This window comes from Copadichromis virginalis, linkage group LG18 (genome assembly GCF_057382275.1).
Source record: "Copadichromis virginalis isolate Kocher_CV1m ecotype Utaka linkage group LG18, C_Virginalis_male_GT1.1, whole genome shotgun sequence".
Classification (NCBI taxonomy): domain Eukaryota; kingdom Metazoa; phylum Chordata; class Actinopteri; order Cichliformes; family Cichlidae; genus Copadichromis; species Copadichromis virginalis.
The window spans coordinates 20,402,345-20,422,416 of NC_140635.1; the positions used below are offsets into that span (position 1 = coordinate 20,402,345).

Genomic DNA, 20,072 nt, shown 5'->3' on the forward strand with positions numbered 1-20,072 from the left:
AGCTAACGCCAACATAACAAACAAAACATCCCTAACAGAAAATAAAAGGAACTTGCCCAATGCCAAAGAAAACAAAATATACAAAGATAGCCAACCAGCACATAAACAGTAGAAAACAAGGGATTACGTTACAAAAGCAATTCTCCCCTACAGGCAGTCTGAACAAAGTCACATAAGGCTAAAAATACAAATCAAAGGCATGTGAGCCTGCACATGTATGGCAGTGAAAATGGCCAGAAGGCCCAGAAACACAGCTTCACAAACGTTATATAGGGATCTGCCGATTGCTGATTGACTTGATTCAAGCAGCAGCACCCAATCAGGACAGAGAAGGCATTATTTCACAAAGAAAAAGCTATCCTCCTGGGGCATGTAACAGTAGCACACAGGACCAGACTGTTTTCCACATGTGCTTTTACACTGGAAATATCCAGTGTTTTAATACCCATATTAGAAATGCTGTGTAACAACTGTGTTAAAGGCCACCATACCAGTTATTATAGTTTTCTATTTTCTGATTACTTTTTAAATACCAGTTATTATAGTATAGTTTTCTATTTTCTGATTACTTTAAAAAAAAAATCATTTCTTGATTTTAATATAGCTTTGATTGTTTGAAAATGTCTAGTTTTACTTTAGTTTTTTTTTAATAGTTTCAGTGTTGGTTTTAGTCTTTTTAATTTTTAATTTGTGGAGCGGAAGGATAAGCGGAAGCGAATGGATGGATGGAATTTGTGGAGCTGTGCAAGTTTTCTACCTAAGTGACGAGAAATGCCAGCGTCATCTACTTGTTAAGCCGGGATACGCTTGTCGCCAAACCAAGCGAACCCAGCCAGAGAGCCACGCCAGTTCTGTTAGCACAACATTCGCTTACTTAGCCATTAGCCTGCCATTGTTGTTTATGTTAAAATGTGGCAGCTACAGCAAGCGAGCGTTAAAACGTAACGCTGTCCGACCACTTCTACAACTGGAGGGTCACATCTGTAGCCCAGCATGTGCTCCGTCGTTGGTTGTGATTCGTGGCGACACAATGTGCAGCGGTTCAGGCTACCAGAGGACCCGGAGAGGAGACTGGAGTGGGTTCTGTTTCTGTTCGAAGTCAACAAGCAGCGACTAAAAGAATCGTCCTGGACTGATATCACTATTTGCAGTGAACACTTCACAGATGACTGCTTCGTGAGCTTGGCTCTGAGTGGCTCGGTGCAGCTGAAGCCCGGTGCTGTCCCCTCACTGTGGGTCAACACAGAGCCAGAGGAACCCGTGGAGAGCCCACAGGATGAGGTAAGTCAGCTGAGGGATCACCTGTTGCTGGACTTCACCGGATCTTTAAAAAACTGCTCCCAAGCCAGCTTCCACGTTGCTTTGCGTTATACCTATATACTGTGTATTACGGAAAGAGAAACTGAGACGTGTTTACAAAATAAAAGCGACTTTCAAATGAATGTGATTTCTATGTTAGCCCACACCACACGTTTAGTCTGGCATAAATGCCAAAATACTATAGAAAATGAATTCATTTCAAAATTAAACATAAATAATGAAAGCTGATTTATTTTTTTAATTAAGATTTTAAGTCGTGAACAGCCATTACAGGTGAACGTCCTGTTTCCACAGACTAATTTTATTTTAGATCCACAGTACACACCCTTATCGAGTTACTCAGTCAATATCAATCAATAAGTCAGTTTGATTTTGTATTTCAAAGTAAAGAGACTTTACTTTTTCCACTATCCATCTATTAGAAGGAAAGATTTGCTTCCACAGACTAATTTTACTAAAGATCAACAACATCAAAAGCTATCCGAAATTGCGTATATGAATACTGTTGATCTAAAGTATATTAAGTGACATATTAACTATTTTTAATGGCTTTACACGGTGTTTGAATTGCAATTCTAAGCGTGGCTATTTTAAGACAAGTTTATCATATTTCAATATTTCTGTTATCTGCAATTTGATTTTTTTTTTCACATAAATTTTTGTTTTGTGTTTTATTATTGCTATTTCATCAATGACAGGCTAAATTTTTTTGGTTGTTGAAATGAGTCACTTGAAGAGCAATTTTACTTTGAAATCCATACATTGATGGGTATAGACAAAAAACGCATGCTTGTTAACTGTTTGTGGCTTTGTTTGACTGAAAGCTTTTGTGTTTTTTTGTGATTTTTGTGTAGGAACCTGTTACCACCACAGATGCAGATAGTCAGTGTGATGACCTAGAATTATGTAAGAGCTCTACTTGTTCCCCTGAAATAACAGAATGCCCCTTGAGAGGTAAGAAAGTGTCCATATCACACCATTAAAAATCTAAAGTGTGACAAAGTGTTGTATTCAAGCCTGTCCCCCACAATGTTTCAGATGCTCTCACTCCTGAAACTCCAGACACAGATTCGAACCAGGAATTGTAAGTTCCACATTTCTGAGCATGTTTGAAGATGTGACATCATGACGCGTCTGACTGTTTGTATTCTTGTGTTTCAGGCCTGCACTTCAGAACGACAAATACATGGTGAATGAAAATTGCCTCCTGAAGGTGTTTGGCCAAAAGTGCCCAACATGTGGAGACAAACTCCAGGCAGTGAAAGTAACCTATGGGGAGCTCATCATCTTGAAACAACGATGCCATAAGTGCGACTACAAAAACAAGCGGAATGGTCAGGTCAGTGCCCCTCTCCCTGCCGCTGAAGATGGACGCCTGACAAGAGGCACAGAGGGAACCCCAGAGACCCAGCTGGTAGGTTTAACCTGATTTACTGTCTACTAAAGAAAACTTGGTCATCAGAGAAATTTGCAATGTGTTTATTTTATGATTCCTAACTGGACTTGACTCATAAAACGTTTAATATGACATATTTCATTAAATATCATAGACTAAAAGATAGCTGTATCCGCCGTAATGTCACGCATTATGGTTGGGATTGCATTGGTAATGCTTAATGATATGAATTGAGATGCTTATTTTAGCTAGCAGAAAGCAGTCTTTCAAAAAAAGTGTATTCAAACAGCTGACTAGAGCAGCCTACCTGTCTTTCAAAATGGATGCAATTTTGAATTATAATGTAACCAAAAACAATAGTTGTGTTTCACTCTGAAGTACAGACTTCTTGGATGGGTTATACTATACAGCAGGATGTAGCAGGCGCCCCAAAAGGAACACGCAAGACCACTAACACAGTGACTCCAATTAGCAGATGTGACGCCGCTGCAGACACCAACGGGTTTACAGCTGCCTGTGTCAGCACACTCAATCAAAGTGGCCACGCCCCTAACCCTTACTATTCACACGGATTAGTTATAAAAAATTCTCCCACTTGCAGATGTTGTAAACGAGAAAACTATCCATAGAGATCAAAACCGTTTTGGTAGCAGTCTGTAAAATTATTTTGAATTCTCTAAAGCCAGGTATTTTAACTTAAGACATGACAGGGATTGACTCACTTTTGGAGCCAGCTTCACGTAGTCATGATAGGAGCTTCCCACTTAGTTTCTGGGAGTTTCTTCAGAAGTGATGGTGCAAATAGCAACTCTTAAGATCTCACATCACTTCACAATTTAATCAAGCTACTTTTTTTTAGATTGAGAGTCATACATGCGTTTAATTTGTTTGGCTCTCAGAAGTAATAATTCTCTCAGAAAGATGCAAATTCTGCGTCTCTATTATTCCATTTGGAACAAAAAAGTATCTGTTTTATGCTTTTTGTGTCTTTGCCCGCGCTTTTGCTGAATTGCAGTTTTTAAAAAAAGCACTTATAGAAATGATACTTTGTCCTTTGCTTGCACCTCTGTCTTAGTCATTTTTCATGAAAACTCTTTGCTGTACAGGCTTGAAAAAGTTTCCCAAATGCTACGTTGCCATTCTTGTCATTCACAGTCAGCGCTAAGAGACGACAACGCCGGCGCTGTGGCTTTGTCTGAGGCCGTCACTTTTAGCGATGAAAAAAGCGATCCTTCAGACGACGAAGAGGAAGGCAATAGAGGTGGGATGAGTTCAGATGGGGACTGGAATCCCACGGAGGAGCTTTTGGTGGCTGACGAGCTCACAAAGGAGTCTGAGGAGGAAACCGAGGATGAAGGCGAAGAGGAAGATTTTGAATCCCCGGGTGGCCTCGAAATTAATGAGCTGTGCACAGAGTGCGGACGTTTTTTCCTCATCCTGAAGCCTCACACATGCGAGCACAAAATAAAACCCTACTCCTGCAATATCTGCGGGAAAAGGTGCGTTTCTGAGATTGCTCTAAGAAATCATAGCGAAATCCACGACGAAACGTACGAGCATCCTTGCAAGTATTGCTATGTCACCTTCAAAACCAGGGCGGACAAATTTAGGCACGAGCTGACCCACCAGGATAAAAAAGATCCCTTTAAATGTCCCGACTGTCCAAAGACATTCGCCACCAGTAAAGAACGCCGGAGCCACCTGGCAAAGCACAGAGTCTCGAGGGAGTTCAAATGTGGAGTCTGTGGGATTGACTTCAAGGACATACATCGTCTCAGGAGGCACTCCGTTGTGCACACAGGACTGAAACCGTACAAGTGTTCGGTGTGCCAGCGTGGCTTCAACCAGACGAGCCACCTGAAGTCCCACATGCGTCTGCACACCGGGGAGCGGCCGTACAAGTGTCAGCTCTGTGACATGTGCTTCAACCACAACGTGAGCTTGAAAAGTCACGTCCAGCGTTACCACACGTCCAGCTCTGGACTTCAGCAGATGGATAAAAGGGCAAATGATGCTAAGAGGAACAAGAAAAAGAGAGACGTGAACTCTGAGTTTGACAGTGTGAAAGTAAAACAGAAGGTTCAGAGGGAGAGATCAATGAAGCCGAAAAGTAAAAGGAGAAGCACGGACAGGCCCAGAGGAATCAAATCAAAGGTACAGAAGTTAAAGAAAACAGGCTCCGGTGATGAGGGGAGCGAGGACAAGCAGTCAGGTAGTGATTTATCCTTTGACTCGACAGAAGAGGAGGAAGAAGAAGAAGAGGAGGAGGAGGAGACATTGGGAAGGCGACCAAACGGTGACAGTGACTCTGATTTTGACCCAGAAGTAGAAGCAAAGAAGAAGAGGTGCAGCAGCCAGAAGACTGTTAAGAAACGGAGAGAAAGATCAAAGAAGGGCCTGGTGGTCTGAAGTCTGTGGTTTTTGTTTTTTTGTTTGTCTTTTTTAATGATGTAAAAACAGAAGGATCACACTACACAGCCACTATTGATATAATTCAGTACATGCATGAAATCGTTGCTTTATAGGGAGTTCCACACTGTTGTTTGATTTTCCGAAGCCTTTTTATCTTAACAGATGTGGAGGTGAATTGCAAACAGATGGAAGCTGATCGAACGTTATGGCACTGCTTGCCTGAAGAAGAGCAAGTCAGTATTTATTCAGAATCAAAATGACGCTAATGTAAGAATGAACTTCCATTGTTTTTATTTTTATCACTACATACAGTCAGTTTCCAGTCTTATATTAGCTCTGCCACAACATGTGGTTTTTATTTGATGAGAAAACCTTATTTTATTTAATCTTTAAATATGATATAAGTTTACATTATGACATTTATAAAGAGAAACTTCACAATTATAATTTACAACTGAGGAATGCAAGGAGGTCCTACTTCTCTGACATCATCACTAAAAACAGCCATAATGCTCGGGTCTTATTTTCTACAGTTGACAGGCTAACAAACCCTCCTGTGTCAGTGGCAGCTGAACTTCATTCGACCATGGTTAGACAGAACCACAGCACTGAAACCGCTCTGACCAAAGTGTTTAATGACATATGTCTGAATACAGACAGTGGAAAAATGTCAGTCCTAGTTTTACTGGATCTCAGTGCAGCATTTGATACAGTTGACCACAACATATTACTCAAACGACTGGAGAACTGGACAGGTCTTTCAGGAACTGTACTAAACTGGTTCAAAACATACGTAGAAAACAGGAAATACTTTGTATCAATAGGTAACTTCACATCTGAGCAGACAAGTATCACATGTGGAGTTCCCAAAGGTTCCATCTTGGGACCCCTTCTGTTTAACATTTACATGCTCCCACTGGCACAGATTATAAACAACAACAAAATAAACTATCACAGCTATGCAGATGACACACAAATATATATCACCATGTCACCAGGAGACCGAGGCCCTGTACAGGCTCTTGGTAAATGCATTGAGGAAATCAATGACTGGTTGTGCCACAATTTTCTCCAGCTAAACAAAAACAAAACTGAGGTAATAGTCCTTGGCGCCAAAGAAAAACGATTACAGGTCACCAGAGAACTTCAATCTATACATCTAAAAACCACAAACCAGGCGAGAAATTTGGGTGTAGTGATGGATGCAGACCTAAACTTAGAAAAACACATTAAGACAATAACAAAGTCAGCTTACTATCACCTCAAGAATATATCAAGGATAAAAGATCTGATGTCTCAACAGGACCTGGAAAAACTAGTCCATGCATTCATCTTTAGTAGGCTTGATTACTGTAACAGCATCTTTACAGGTCTACCTAAAAAATCAGTCAGACAACTACAGCTCATTCAGAACTCTGCTGCTCGAGTCCTCACTAAGACCAAAAAAGTGGACCACATCAGTCCAGCTCTGAGGTCCTTACACTGGCTGCCTGTCCGTCAGAGGATAGACTTTAAAGTTCTGATGCTGGCCTATAAAGCTCTGAATGGTTTAGGACCAAAATACATCAATGACCTCCTGACCCAGTATGAACCATCCAGATCCCTCAGGTCATCTGGATCCGGTCTTTTATCAGTTCCCAGAGTCAGAACCAGACACGGAGAAGCTGCATTCAGCTTTTATGCTCCATATATCTGGAACAAACTCCCAGAAAGCCTCAGATCAGCTGAAACACTCAGTTTATTTAAATCCAGGTTGAAGACTCACCTGTTCTCAGCTGCATTTGAATAAAGCACCAAATCCACACTTTAAGCTTAAATTTCAAAACTTACATTTAACTACTGATTTTATCTACTGTTCTGATTTTATCTGTTTTGATTTTATATACTGTTGTTTGTTTGTTTGTTTGTTAATTAGTTAGTTAGTTTATTTGCTTGTTTTAATCAATTTTAAATCATGCTTTTTATTTGTTCTTGTTTCTAATGTCTCTGTAAAGCACTTTGAATCACCTTGTTGTTGAATTGTGCTATACAAATAAACTTGCCTTGCCTTGCCTTGCCTTACATTTTGAAAATGTAACAGAAAATGCAGAAAACTCAAAAGCTTAATCTGAGAGTCTACAGGCCTCAGTTAGGATGTTAAATGTTAAAGTTCATGAGAGTACGATTAGAAAAAAGACTGAGCAAGTTTAGGTTGTTTGGAAGGGATGCAAGCAGAAAGCATCTGAATAAACAGCACGACTTCTGAAGCAAACAAGGCCAAAGTGGAGATGTTTGTCCATAATGCACAGCAAACATGATGGTGAACCCCAAACACAGAACATCAGCTCAAACATCCCATACAAACTGTCAGTCACGGTGGTGGAGGCTGATGATTTGGGTTTGTTTTAGAGCTGGGCAGATCAATCTAAATATCGATAGTATTGACATCAACACTGGTACTGGATCGAGACTAGCATGATGGTATTGGTACTTTGTTTCTATCCCCTAAGTTCATTGCACTGTGAAAAATGTCTGAAGCTTTATGTGATAATTGAGATTTAAACAACAGAAGTTGACCCAAGTTTCATCATTCATGAAAAGTTGAATGGTTCGTTTGCTATATTAACTAATTATCATGGAAAGTAAAATCACAGTGATTCATTGTTCATTAAAATGTGTTCAGAATTTGCAAATTGATGATAATTCATCTTAAAAATCATGACACTCCCCTACACAAGCTGCCTTCTATAAGTTCGGTATCAGTATCGGTATCTGCATCACTGGCCCTGTAGTTACCTCATATCAGATCATAGCAACATCTGCAGTATTGCACAGCACTAGTTTGTTTTGCAGCCACAGAAGCTGGACACCTTGCAGTTAAAGTGCTGACCTTAGAGAGCTGTGCATAAATGAAGGCCAAGAAACGTCAACGAAGAGAAGCAGCACTTAAGGAAGAATGTGCCAAAATTCCTCCACAATGATGTGATTGTGATCGATAAACTCATACAGACAACAGTTACTTCAAATTGTTGCTGATAAAGGCGGTTCTACGAGCTACTGAATCATGAAGCAGACTTAGTTTGTCACAGCAATGAAAACGTCTGTATGTAAACTCTGATGAAGTGATACAGAATATTTTAAAAGAAATACCAGTGGCTTTTTATTTTTAAGTTTATTAGCTGCAAATGATGATGATTTATTCATTATGATAAACTTTTTTGATTTGACCATTATGTCTAGCAAAACTAGAACTATGGGTTTGTAAAAGTAAATAAAAGTCTTTGCTTGTTTGTTGAAGCACCACTGAGAAACTAAATATAGTGATTTACTGAAAAAAAATGTCCAGCAAAGGTGTCCAGCTACAGTTTTGAAAGTCTGCAATCTTTATCCTGTCATTTACTTCATGTTATGTGCTTATGGAAGATTACATTAAATAAGTCAGCCTGATGGTTAAAATCAGCAGTGCACTGTCATGTGTTTAGTACAGCTGAACAGTGGACTGTTTGGGGCTATCTCGCAATTCTTGAATTTAAATTGTCAGGGTGTGTCTGGGTTCAGAATCCCCACTTTGATCAAAAACCCTGAATGAATCCCTCTGCCTACATGTTTATCCTTTTTCTCTCTTCCTGTGTGTGTGTGAGAGAGAGAGGGAGTACGCCAGAGCTTAAGGTTGCTTCAAGGCCCATCAAGTTTTTCTGAGAGTTGGTAAAACTTCTTTAGCTTTTCTCTGGTGGAAAAGCTGCCAAGGCTGCTTAGTGGATTAGACCCACTGATGGCTGGCAGATCTAAACGTAGCCTCAATATTTGGAAAAATGAACTAAAAGACTAAAAATTTCTTTACTGAGATACAAAACTTCATACTTCAGGGCTGCACTCTCAAGGCAGTAAGGGAAGCTGCAGAGATTATATTTAGTAGAGATTAAAAAAATGGAAATAGACTCATTTGTCATTTTATTAGGTACACCTTGCTAGTTCAGGGTTGGATCTCTTTGGAGCTGCCTCAATTCTTTGTGGCAATGATTCAACAAGGTGCTGGAAGCCTTCCTTAGATATTTTGGGTGAGTACAAATGGCTCTCACTAACTAAAAGAAGACTGCAGCAAGCTAACATGATAGTTTACCCAAGCTTGAAACCATTAGTTTTCACCTCCTGTGTCAGCCTGACCCTCTTGTCATGGCTATTGCACAGAGATGTGGTTGCTGAAGTGTGGCACAAGCTTTGTATCTTCTGAGCAACGGGTTAAAGATGTATGGAAAGAATGATTTCTGCTCCGTTATAATCAAAAGACGGTGAACTGCAGCAAATATCTCCGAAACTGCAGCTCACACAAAAACGACCTGAAGACAAACACCTATACTTCGGGTAACGTAGTGCCCTGACAGTCCCAGACAACCACTAGATGTCATCATTGTGCCACTAATACTGACTCATTTTTCACAGTGATCACACTGCAGCCATCCCCCCAGCGTGATTACTATGGTAACTGTTACTGATACTGCAGTACCTGTGCTGGCCTGCTGAGTGAAACCTCCATCCCTGCTTCTTCTGCATCTTTACCACTCTTCTAATGTCCTTTTCCCAGGGAGCTAGTGTATTCTCTGCAGGCTACTCCTCACTGCCCCACCCCCCTGTGATCACTTGGTCTTGTAGATGTCTGAAAGCCACACCTCAAAGACCCTGGGAGTATTACACAAGAGCTAAGATGCCCTTGTCAGAGCAAGCTGCTGATGCTTGCAAAATTCATGCACCCTGTCATTTACCGTGTCACAAGGACATCACTGCATAGAAATCTTCCACCATTTTCCCCTCTCTACTTTTTCATTAGGCCCCTCTGTCTGTTTTCTCTCATTTTATTCTGGCGCTCTCTTCAGATCTCTCTCCCCGCCTTCCTCTCTGGGTGCGATGATTTGAAGCGGGTCTTTTTAGGATGTCAGTTAAACAGCCGGAGCTGGCCTGACTGATGCTTTGAGGCAGGCTTGAGACGAGGGGGCCACAGTGAAAATATCTGTTTTTAGAATGCTTGCACTATCTGTGTGAAGATATTATTTATTTGGTGCTACAAATTTGCTCTGTAAGAAACTGCTACCTTTATTGCTGTTCATTTCTTCCACAGTGTAAACCAGAGAGATGGGAACATTAGGAGAAAAAGGCAAAAAAAGTAAGGTCCATATCCACTCATAGCTGGAACTCCTATATAAGTGTTTTGCTTTTATAGCTTCAGTATTTGCTAAAGAAATCAGATTTGGAAATTGGTTTCTGCACAGAGGAGCCCAAATGCCATAAGCCAGACAGATAGGAATCCACCTGGGCCAAATGACATTTTCTTGCTTACCAATTCCCAGACAGCATTACTTGGTTGTTTATTGAAATGCACTTGGCCTTTTGGACTGTGCTCCTTAGTGAGCTTAGCTCAACTGGAAACAGGAGGAAACAGCTAACCGCCCGACTGGCACCACCTCAGTAATTATTATAGTAGTTTTGTTGGAAATAAAAAACTTGAAAAATGACAGTGTGACATTTCAGAGCAGTTTTATGTTTAACTTGAAGTAGTATTTTATTTACATGGTGGAAAGCGAGACTGACTGACAGCAGAGCGTTTATTTTCGATCTCAGGCAGATCACAGGCTGCCTTTGCTTAAGTGAAAAATGCTCGTTTGCTAGCTTATCAAGAGCTAAATTCAAGTATTTGTCATATTTGTTCAATATGAGGGAAGCAACAAATAAAATTAAAAAGTATTGCCAGTTTCCTTTTAGAGATGAAATTCTCGTAAACCTACAAACATTTTTTAGTGTAGCCGCTATTATCCAATCCTTCAACCTGACCATTATCAAAGTAATGTTTGTTTATTTGTTAAGCCACGTATCACTGATCTATAGATCGCTGAAGAATAAAAATAAAAAAGGCACTTAACTCAAGGGATGAACCACTGTTATACTTATACATGACAGATAACTTCGCAAAGAATCCATCTGAAATCTTTACACAATTTGTTACTAGCAGCCTGTCACAAAGAATATAATTTGTTTCCATTTATTTAGTTAAATCTAATAAAAATGCCAAAGATAACACAGTTTGACAGACATAAAATCATATTTGTGTTCCAACAAGTGATTCCCAAAGAGTCATTGGTCAGAAACTATGCATGCCTCTGCAGGGTGTGCAGGGTGTCCTTATACGTTTTTGGAAACTGGACAAGTGGATGACATAAGAAGAAGTGGCAGCCCTCCTATCTAGATGGAGTGATGAATCCCAATTTGAAACTTTTGGTTCAGATCATCGTTAATAAGTACAGAGGAGGTCAGGAGAGCGACAGACAACAGTGAGTGTCTACAGCAATCTGTAAAACACAGTGGAGGCTCTGTTGTGGTTTGGGGCTGCATTTCAACCAGTGGTTTTGAAGAGCTTGTCAAAATTGATGGAATTATGAACGCAGAAAAGTGCCATCAGATTCTGTTCTGCCATGCAATGCCATCTGGAATGCATCTGATTGGCAACAGCTTCATTTTTCAGCGTGACAATGATCCCAAACACATTGCCAAAGCAGTAAAAGCATACCTGGATGGAAAAACACTGTGAACACAAGCTCTGTTTTTGTCTTACATACTGTGTTTGTGTGCATGTTCTAGTTAATGTCTGCACCCGTTTCCCGTTTTCTTGGCAATTTTTGGCAACATTTTCAAAGAATTAGGAGGAGGCTCAAGACTTTTGCACACTCTGTCGATGTGTCATTCAGCCTCCTTTCCCTCCTGTGGCCTCCTATCTCCACAGTGTGCACAGATGTCTTCCAGTGCTGTGGTAGGACCGTATTAGTCTTTTTTCACTAGTACCTACTCGGCTCAGAAAATGTGATGTCAAAAGACTGCATGCCACTGATTGGCTAGTCTGTGGTGTCACGAGATGATTTCATTACATCCTGATGTCAGTTTTTAATCATGACTGTCTAGCTGGTTAGCACAGCTTAGCTGTGTCTTAGCTGGCTATAGCTTTGCATTCATTTTCAAAACATGAGACCAATTTAAGTCGTTAAGCAGTACAGAAAGTGAATAAATGCAGTTCCTTAAACATCAAAAAGCTGCATTATGTAGACTGCCCACCTCAAATGGTTAAAGATTCCTGGAAAAATTTTTTTGCTGTTCATCTGCTCGGGTTTTGGCGGACATGTTTCTCTGTGTGGCTCGTCCTGTGAAAAGTTTCACAGCAGCAGCTTTTGTTGTCATTCACTGCTTTAGAGCGGCCTTCTTTCCGCAGACACAAAGGGCTGTCACAGAGTATTTATCAATCACAAAGCATTTGTATTCTGTTATTTATCAGCACCCCCTCCCTGTGCAAAATTACCTCCATCAGCAGTGCAATCACTCGTCTCCCGCTATCCAGCCTAACTGACTGGCACGTATTAGCTCGCTCGCTTGTTCTGTCACAGTAGTGCTGCTTTGTCAGTCCAAAACAGCGGGGACTGAGTTGTATGTCAAGGATGTCGGAAAGTTTTCTCCCTGCGTTGGGAGATGTGTTAGATCTTACTCAGAGATGAGCATAAATTTGAAGGGAGAGGGACCCACATATCCGCACTAATGTCAGTTTGGAACTTAAACCCACATTCGGCGTGACTCTGAAACATTTCATAGCATCTGTGCGCGTGTCAAGTTGTCAACTGTGTTGTTTACAAAAGAGAAGCATGTGCCTAAATATATACGTGCGCATTCGCTCGCTTGTATTCGAACGAACAGCTACTGAAAGCAAATATTAAACACAAAGAAGCACATTTTCTTTTCAGCAACGCCAGCAGCTGAAGACTAAACATTACAGCAAGACATACTGTAACAGTCAACAGTTATGCTGTTGTCTTGTTGTTTTATCACATCTATTTGTGTCTGCATAGACTTCGAACTGTGACTGAAACATTTAATCACAGAGCGTTCGTTTAAGTTTTATGCTGCATTGTGAAGCAACAAGAAGATCGTTGGAGGCTCACACGGATGGTTGCACAGCTGATTTCCTTTAGCGCCAAGTTTCCAGTGTAAAAGTAATGATACCTGACAGATAATATCAACATACAGGAGCTGCAGCATATTGCATTCATTCAGCATCACCTCCGTCTGTTGCTCTCCTCAGCAGGGATAAAACCCTCCGACACCAGCAGATAAGGAAATGCTCTGATAGAGAACATACGCAGCATTAGAGTTACTTTTTTTGTGACTTATTTGTAATGGAACAAAATGTACGTGCAGAGGCATGCAAACTAACGCAATCTGACACATGAGAAGAGACAGAAAAAAGTGAGTTGAGTTATAACTCCTACACAATGCTGAGATGAAAAATTCTGCCAAAACCTCAGAGAGATCTGTCACAAAAAACCATATTTCCCCTCTTACTTTTATTTAGGAGCGTCAGTGTCTTAAAGGTGTTGCTCTCATTTCAGTTGATTCATTGTTTTAAAGTCTCCTCAGTCAATTTACAGCACAGCGAGTGACCTCCCACCTTTTTTCCCTCAGTGTTGCGCTAGAAAAATGTAAGAGATGTGGAGCAAAACCACACAAACTTTCATTAGAATTAGCCCTCCTTTACATTTATTTTCTGGATACACGCCTTTCATCCCCTCTACAGAGTTTGAGGCCCTGAAAACTGCTTGAAATTTGAATTCGTTTTAATCTTGTCACTTCGTGACAAGCACACATGTGGAGTGGCTGTGACACTGCCAGCCTGAGACGAAGACATTTTAGTGCTCCTTCAAATCATAATAGGTGTGCTAGAATTTGCCTGCCTCAAAGTTCCCTGCAGGATCCACGCTGTACAGGAGAAAAAGCTTTCATGTGCCTGTTTGCTTTGGGATCGAGCTGGTTAACATGTATGTGTATCACACAAAAGACAGCTCGGTGTTGTTTATACATTTGTGTTTCTAGCCAGGCCTGCTTAAAAATCAGCCTAGTCTCATGAAAACAAAACTGCCAAACAATATTCACCACAGTTGGCTTGGTTACAAGACAATTGTCTCTTATTCTCTTCGTCAAACCCCCCGTCAAGTAGTTTTGTTACATAAACTTAATGAAATGGGCTGGAATATTTTTGTGCTTTTCTCTACCACCCACATTTACTTTTTCACAGATACTGTACACTTTATTTTATGCTTTATCTACCTATCGTTTACATTTAACGAGTAATAAAAGAGCCTAACATGCATGTCTTTGAACTGGGAGGAAGGTAAAACACCCACATTGGTACAGGGAGAACATGCAGACTCCACACAGAAAGGCCCCGAGGCCAAGAGATCCAAATCCAGACCTTCTTGCTGTATGGCAATAATGCTAACCACTACACCACCATGCTGCCCTGAGGCAGGATCCACACACAGTGGCTGTAACTAGCTATGAGGTTACCTCAGGTATTTTATTTTTCAAAACAAGACAGTAAAAGTTAGCATGAATCTATGTATAATGCTCTAGGTTTCTTTTACTTTGAAAAGCTGCCCTACAGTGCCTCTGACTGGGTTCTGTTTATGAGTTCGTTTAAAAAATCACTCATGACAAATGTTAATCGGTGTGTTTAAGTTCAAGTGGTGAATCAAAGGTAACGTAGGGCAATAACCACCAGGGACCTTTCCCACCTGATTTCTTACATTTCAAATTTCAAATTCCAATGTTGTTATTGTGTTTTATTTCATTGTTTTATGCACATTTCTCTTCCATATGTCTGGATACAGTGTGGGAAATAACTTTTTGATTCCCTGCTGAGATTGAATTTGCTCACTTACAAATAATATAATGTAAGTGAGCATATAGCTATAATTTTTATGGTTGTTTCATTTTAATGAAGAGAGAAAATAGCAGTGAATGTGATAACTGTTGGTGTGATTATTTGCAAATAGAAGAATTGCAGTCATTATTGAAGAGAATACTCCTGACGTCCAGATCTATTTACTCTGCTTTACGTGGTAAATCTTTGTGAAAATAGTCTGTTACAAGTCGATGTGTCTGAGAAGCTCACTTCTATGCAATGATAGTGATACTGAGGTGAGTTGTTGACAATAAGCTCTGCTGCTAGCCTCTGTTAGCTGAAGTTAGCCTCTGTTAGTCAGCCTTAGTGAAACTTCGTTTGAAGTGGATCTGACGTTGTTGGAAACTTTGCAAATGAACATACAATGTGAGAATGTAATCCAAATGACTGTCAGTGGCAAAGAGTGATTTTTAGGAGACTCAAGCCTAAGATAGCTATCTTAAAACCAGCTGTTGTGGTTTAGCTGGCTCAGCTGTCTGGAGATGGCGGGTCACATGTAAAGGTTATAGATAATTGCAACAATATTGGGATTAAATGAGCATGTTTATGCACATTTTTGTCCCAACTCATCTGAACTGAAGTCACAACTTCAGTTCAGATGAGGCTTGAAGTGAAGAAGACAAGATTTTGTCAGTTTTTGGAAGATGTAATTATCCATTAATAAATGCATATTTATGAGTAAAATTGAAATTTTCTATCAAATAACCTCTAAAAATGACTGACTATACCTTTAACACACCGCAGTGGTGACAGAGCTGCCGTGCAACATGCTTGCTTGCAAGCGCAAGCAGCTTTGGGGTTAATTTTCACAGAAGCCCAGCTTCCTGGGCCTCTGTGATGCTGAAATTTGAATACATTAAATTTCACATGTCACAAGGTTATGGTCTTTCCCCCTTTTTCTTTAAGATCAAGTAGACTCAACCAGACTGAAGGATCTCAGCAGTTATAGGATGGATTGCCATAAAATTTTGTACCAACATTTATGGTCCCCAGCAATGAAGCCTGCTGACTTTTTCATTTAGTCCCACCACTTTAATGCTGTTTTGAGTGGTCAGTAAGACTAGAAAAGCTTCATAAAAATGCAGTCCACTTACCATTTTAACACAAGGCTGACATTTTAGTTTTACTACCACCAAGAAACTGGATTTATTTCCCAAGAGATGTGGGGTGATTTTAACATTTCCACCTTTCTATGAGTAATTGTAATCCCCTCCAAAGGGTGCATATTGTTAAATCCCTCCCCCTACATAATTAGTGTCACAGTTACCATCAATTTCCAGCATACCCAGTGGTCCTTGTGTACTTTCAATGCATGCCTATACTGTTCTTACAGATTAAATTATTTTTACAGCAGCTCCTTGGTTGAGTCAACTCTCCCCTCGTGTTCTGTTGAAGATAAAAGACTGAGTTGGAGTACACTAGTGTTCTTGGCAAGCTCCACCGCTTTGCTGAAAGAACTGCATTTGTAGCCCGGGACGCGCACATGATTTAAAAAAGACAGCCAACATGATCAACAGACAGCAGGTCATCTATCACTCGGGTTAATCATCATCCTTTTAAACCCAATTGTCTCTCTATTGATTCTCCTTTCATTTTATAAGTCGTTAAATTTGTGATGGCGCTTTGATTAACATTATATCATTGAAATTGTACACGCTGTTATCACTCTTCACTTCTGCTGCTCTATCCCTTTGTTTTTTCCTCACCCAGCTTACATAACTTACCTCATTTGTTCTCTCCTAGCTCCTTTCCTCCTTTTGATATTGCCTTTACTTGCTTTTACTCTCTCCCACTTTCCCTTAACATCTTCATTACTTTATTTTCCCCCTCTCTGGATATATTTCTGCCCTGTCTCACGCATCCCTGCCCTTTGTCCTTATTTCCATACCTCTGCTTTGCCAGCCAAGAAAGAGGTAATTGGATCTGATTGAAAAAAATAGACATTTGTTGGCTCTGCCGCTCTAAGGCGGCACATCTTACTCTGATCAAGGATCTGTGTCCGCTTGTGTCTCCAGATGAGTTAGCAATTTAGAGGTCATGAGAAGGATACTCCGCAGGAATCATGAATATGTATAAAGGATCATTTGCTTTTAAAGAAGGGCTTGTCAGGCTAAATACCACCACTGAGTACAGATAACAGTGCAGAAAATGGCACAGCTTTCTTTCCATTTCACTGCAGACCCCTAAACTGCAAAAGCATGCTGTGCCTACTAACCTTTCAAGATTATAGTAGAAAATATATTTCTACCAATTTGGTATTATAAATATATACTTTTGCTTCAAACAAAACAATCAGCGAAACTTTCAGATGTTTTACTTATTTGGGACGGTTAGAAAATAGTTTCTCCCAGATGGTATTGGCGTAAATGGCAATGCAGAAGAAACAGATGCCAAAAAAGGGAAAATACTCAATGTATGCTGGTAAAATTGCTCATTTCCAGTAGCATATTTCAGTTTGCCTGTGAATCATGTCATGAATGTTTATAGAAGACATGAGTTATAATGAAAAGCTTGAATACTATTTGCTCTCAAATCACACCCTTGAAAGGTCCATGGGTCATCTCTTTTCAATGAACCCCCAGTGAAGTCACGGTGATGACTTTAAGCACAGAAACCGCTGTCCCACTGTGCAGAGAGCGAGAGGAGAGAATATGATACATCAGACACGTTACGATGCCGGCAGCTGCAATTCTATCAAACTACGGTGCCATTAAACCAAGGACAAAGTGTACATCCTTCTCAATGAAGTCCATTCACAGATCATATAAAGGGATATATGGTGTGTGTAATAGTGTTTGATAAGTACTCTAAAATGATTATCATTGAACCAGCCTGACCTTATTGGCATGGTTTTCAGCACACCTGTCTCATATGAACTGTTCACGCGTTTTGGTTTGAAAAGGTAAAAGTAAACTTGGAAAGTTTGGTTCAAACGGCAAAGTTTAAAGGTTATAAAGTAAATTTTATATTATGTTATACAAACTGCATGAACTGCTTGACTTCTATATGACAGATTATTCTCCAGTGCTGTTGCAAAAAATATTTCACCTGAGTGCGCTGCATAAACAGCACACAGCTCCCAGTGGTTTAAAATAAACATTAATAACACATGTTGGGCTGAAAAGATTTAAATATACGGACAGATTCTCTTTTAATTATTTTTTTAATCATCAGTCAGAATTATTGATATGCTGTTTAAACTCCTAGAACCTGAAAGACAGTGGTATTGTAGAAGTAATAAGTTGTGTCCTTACATTTTAATGTGATACGTCATTGGGCCCGGTGCCATTGAAATTATGCAACGGCATTTGTGGTTTGCAAAACAATACGACCACCACTATTTAATAGAGCCACTTTATTGGGTATACCTAATCAAAGTATCCACAGACTGGATTCAAACTCACAACCTTCTTGTTGTGAAGTGACAATGTTAACCTCCACACCATCTAATCATTTGCTTGTTACATGTAAATATGTAATCAACCAATCACATGTCAACAATTCAATCCCTTTAGGCATGTAGACATGGTTGAAAGTTCAAACTGAGCATCAGAATGAGGAAAACGTGATTTAAATGTCATCCACACAACTGTCTCCAGGGATTACTTAGAATGGCCTAAAAAAAGAAACTGTCCAGTTATCTGGGTGGAAATTTCTTGATGTAGTCGTGGATCAGAGAAGAATGATCAGACTACTTGAAGCTAAAAGGAAGGCAACAGGAACTCATTTCAACCAAACTATGCAGGAGAGCACTGTGAACGCACAGCATGTTGAACCTTGCAAACGTTGGTTGATGTGAAAGGTGACTGGACCCACCTTTCACATCAAGCAGCACTTTAAATCTTATTAGAGTTTAAAAGGTTGAGAAAGTTGTCAGATAGATTGGAAATTAGCCACAGAGACCCAAAGTTTATTTTTCCTATACAAGGCTGTAAACATCTTTGTGCCATGAAGGTGAGCATTTTATTGTGAAAGTCTTGTCTTTCGCTTTCAGAGCCAACCTCACGCAACCCTCCGAGCTAGTTCCCTATTAGCTTTATTTTTGAACCCTAGACGCTGCTGCTTTTACAGAACTCTACCTACTAAAGCTGAAGACTTAAATGGTGACTGAATTTAATTAAATGATAAAACTCTTTATCATTTGTGCATTTATTTGAAAGTCTAGCACTGATTGCAATACTGTAGCACACTGCAAAACTCTGAAACCTATACATATTCAAACTCTCACATGGCTTTCTTAATGGAAAGCAGCTTATTATGCATATGAGTGAAACCAGCATATCTGTCACCTCAGCTTTGAGTGACAACATGGAAAACATTTCTGATATTTTCTGAGCAGACTAATTAAAAACAAAAAGGCCTTCTGCCTAAAGCACGTCAGACCTATAAACAAAGAAGCCAAAGAGGCAAATACAAGCTGGTACACTCACAGTCCTGAGTGATTGGCATTGCCTGCAAATGACTGCCCCGTTTAGCATATGAGAGTTGCATCAATTCCTCCTGCCTCACAAGTCATCCTTGCAACACACAATATGCTGACGCACAGCAATGAATCCAACTTGAGGCTGTAGAGGTAAGATGTAGAAGAGGGAAGGAGGGACTGTGCTTGAGAAAAACTGAGAAGAGGAAGGCGACAAAAAAGAAAGTAATGTTTGAAATTATAATTTAGCTCTCCCCACTCTTGGAGCCTGAAGCTCAGTGCTGCCTGCTCGCACTTTACCATTTGCTACTTTGGCTCTCTTTCAGTCTTGTTGGAGGCTGCCTCTTGTGATGAATCCTGAAGGTAAATTCCTGTCTGTTACACCAGCTCCTAAAACCCTGTGTGAACAAGTCATGCTGATGACGAGGCTGTTTGTGCAGAAGCCTTTGTGCACATGTATGTTTATAACAAATCTCTGAGTCCTTGTGAACTGCAACTACAACCCATGTTTATTTATATTTATGCCATAAGAGGCTTTTTTTTTGTTTTGGTTAATTTTTTAGATTATGCACATTGTTGGGGGTGGAGTAAATGATCTGTGACAACTTGAAAACTACTAGTTTTTTTTTTTTTAACTGACAAAAAAAAACATTAATATGATTAAGAGCTTGTTGTCAAGAAGGAGGAGAGAGCAGACGGGCTAAATTAATACTTTTTAAAATTCTGCTTGGATTCATCTCCTGCATTAAGTCAGGTAGGGAGATAAAGGGTATCTC

At 40.0% G+C, this 20,072-nt stretch overlaps 1 protein-coding gene across 1 annotated transcript; it reads left to right on the forward strand.

The window, feature by feature from the left end:
• The first annotated feature begins 845 nt into the window (after positions 1-845).
• Positions 846-7,180, forward strand: LOC146687736 (uncharacterized). Its single transcript, XM_085439530.1, has 5 exons — positions 846-1,281; positions 2,175-2,274; positions 2,359-2,404; positions 2,482-2,734; positions 3,872-7,180. The coding sequence occupies exons 1-5, from the start codon at positions 994-996 to the stop codon at positions 5,123-5,125; spliced, it is 1,941 nt and encodes a 646-aa protein (XP_085295656.1). The 5' UTR covers positions 846-993; the 3' UTR covers positions 5,126-7,180.
• Positions 7,181-20,072: the final 12,892 nt, after the last annotated feature.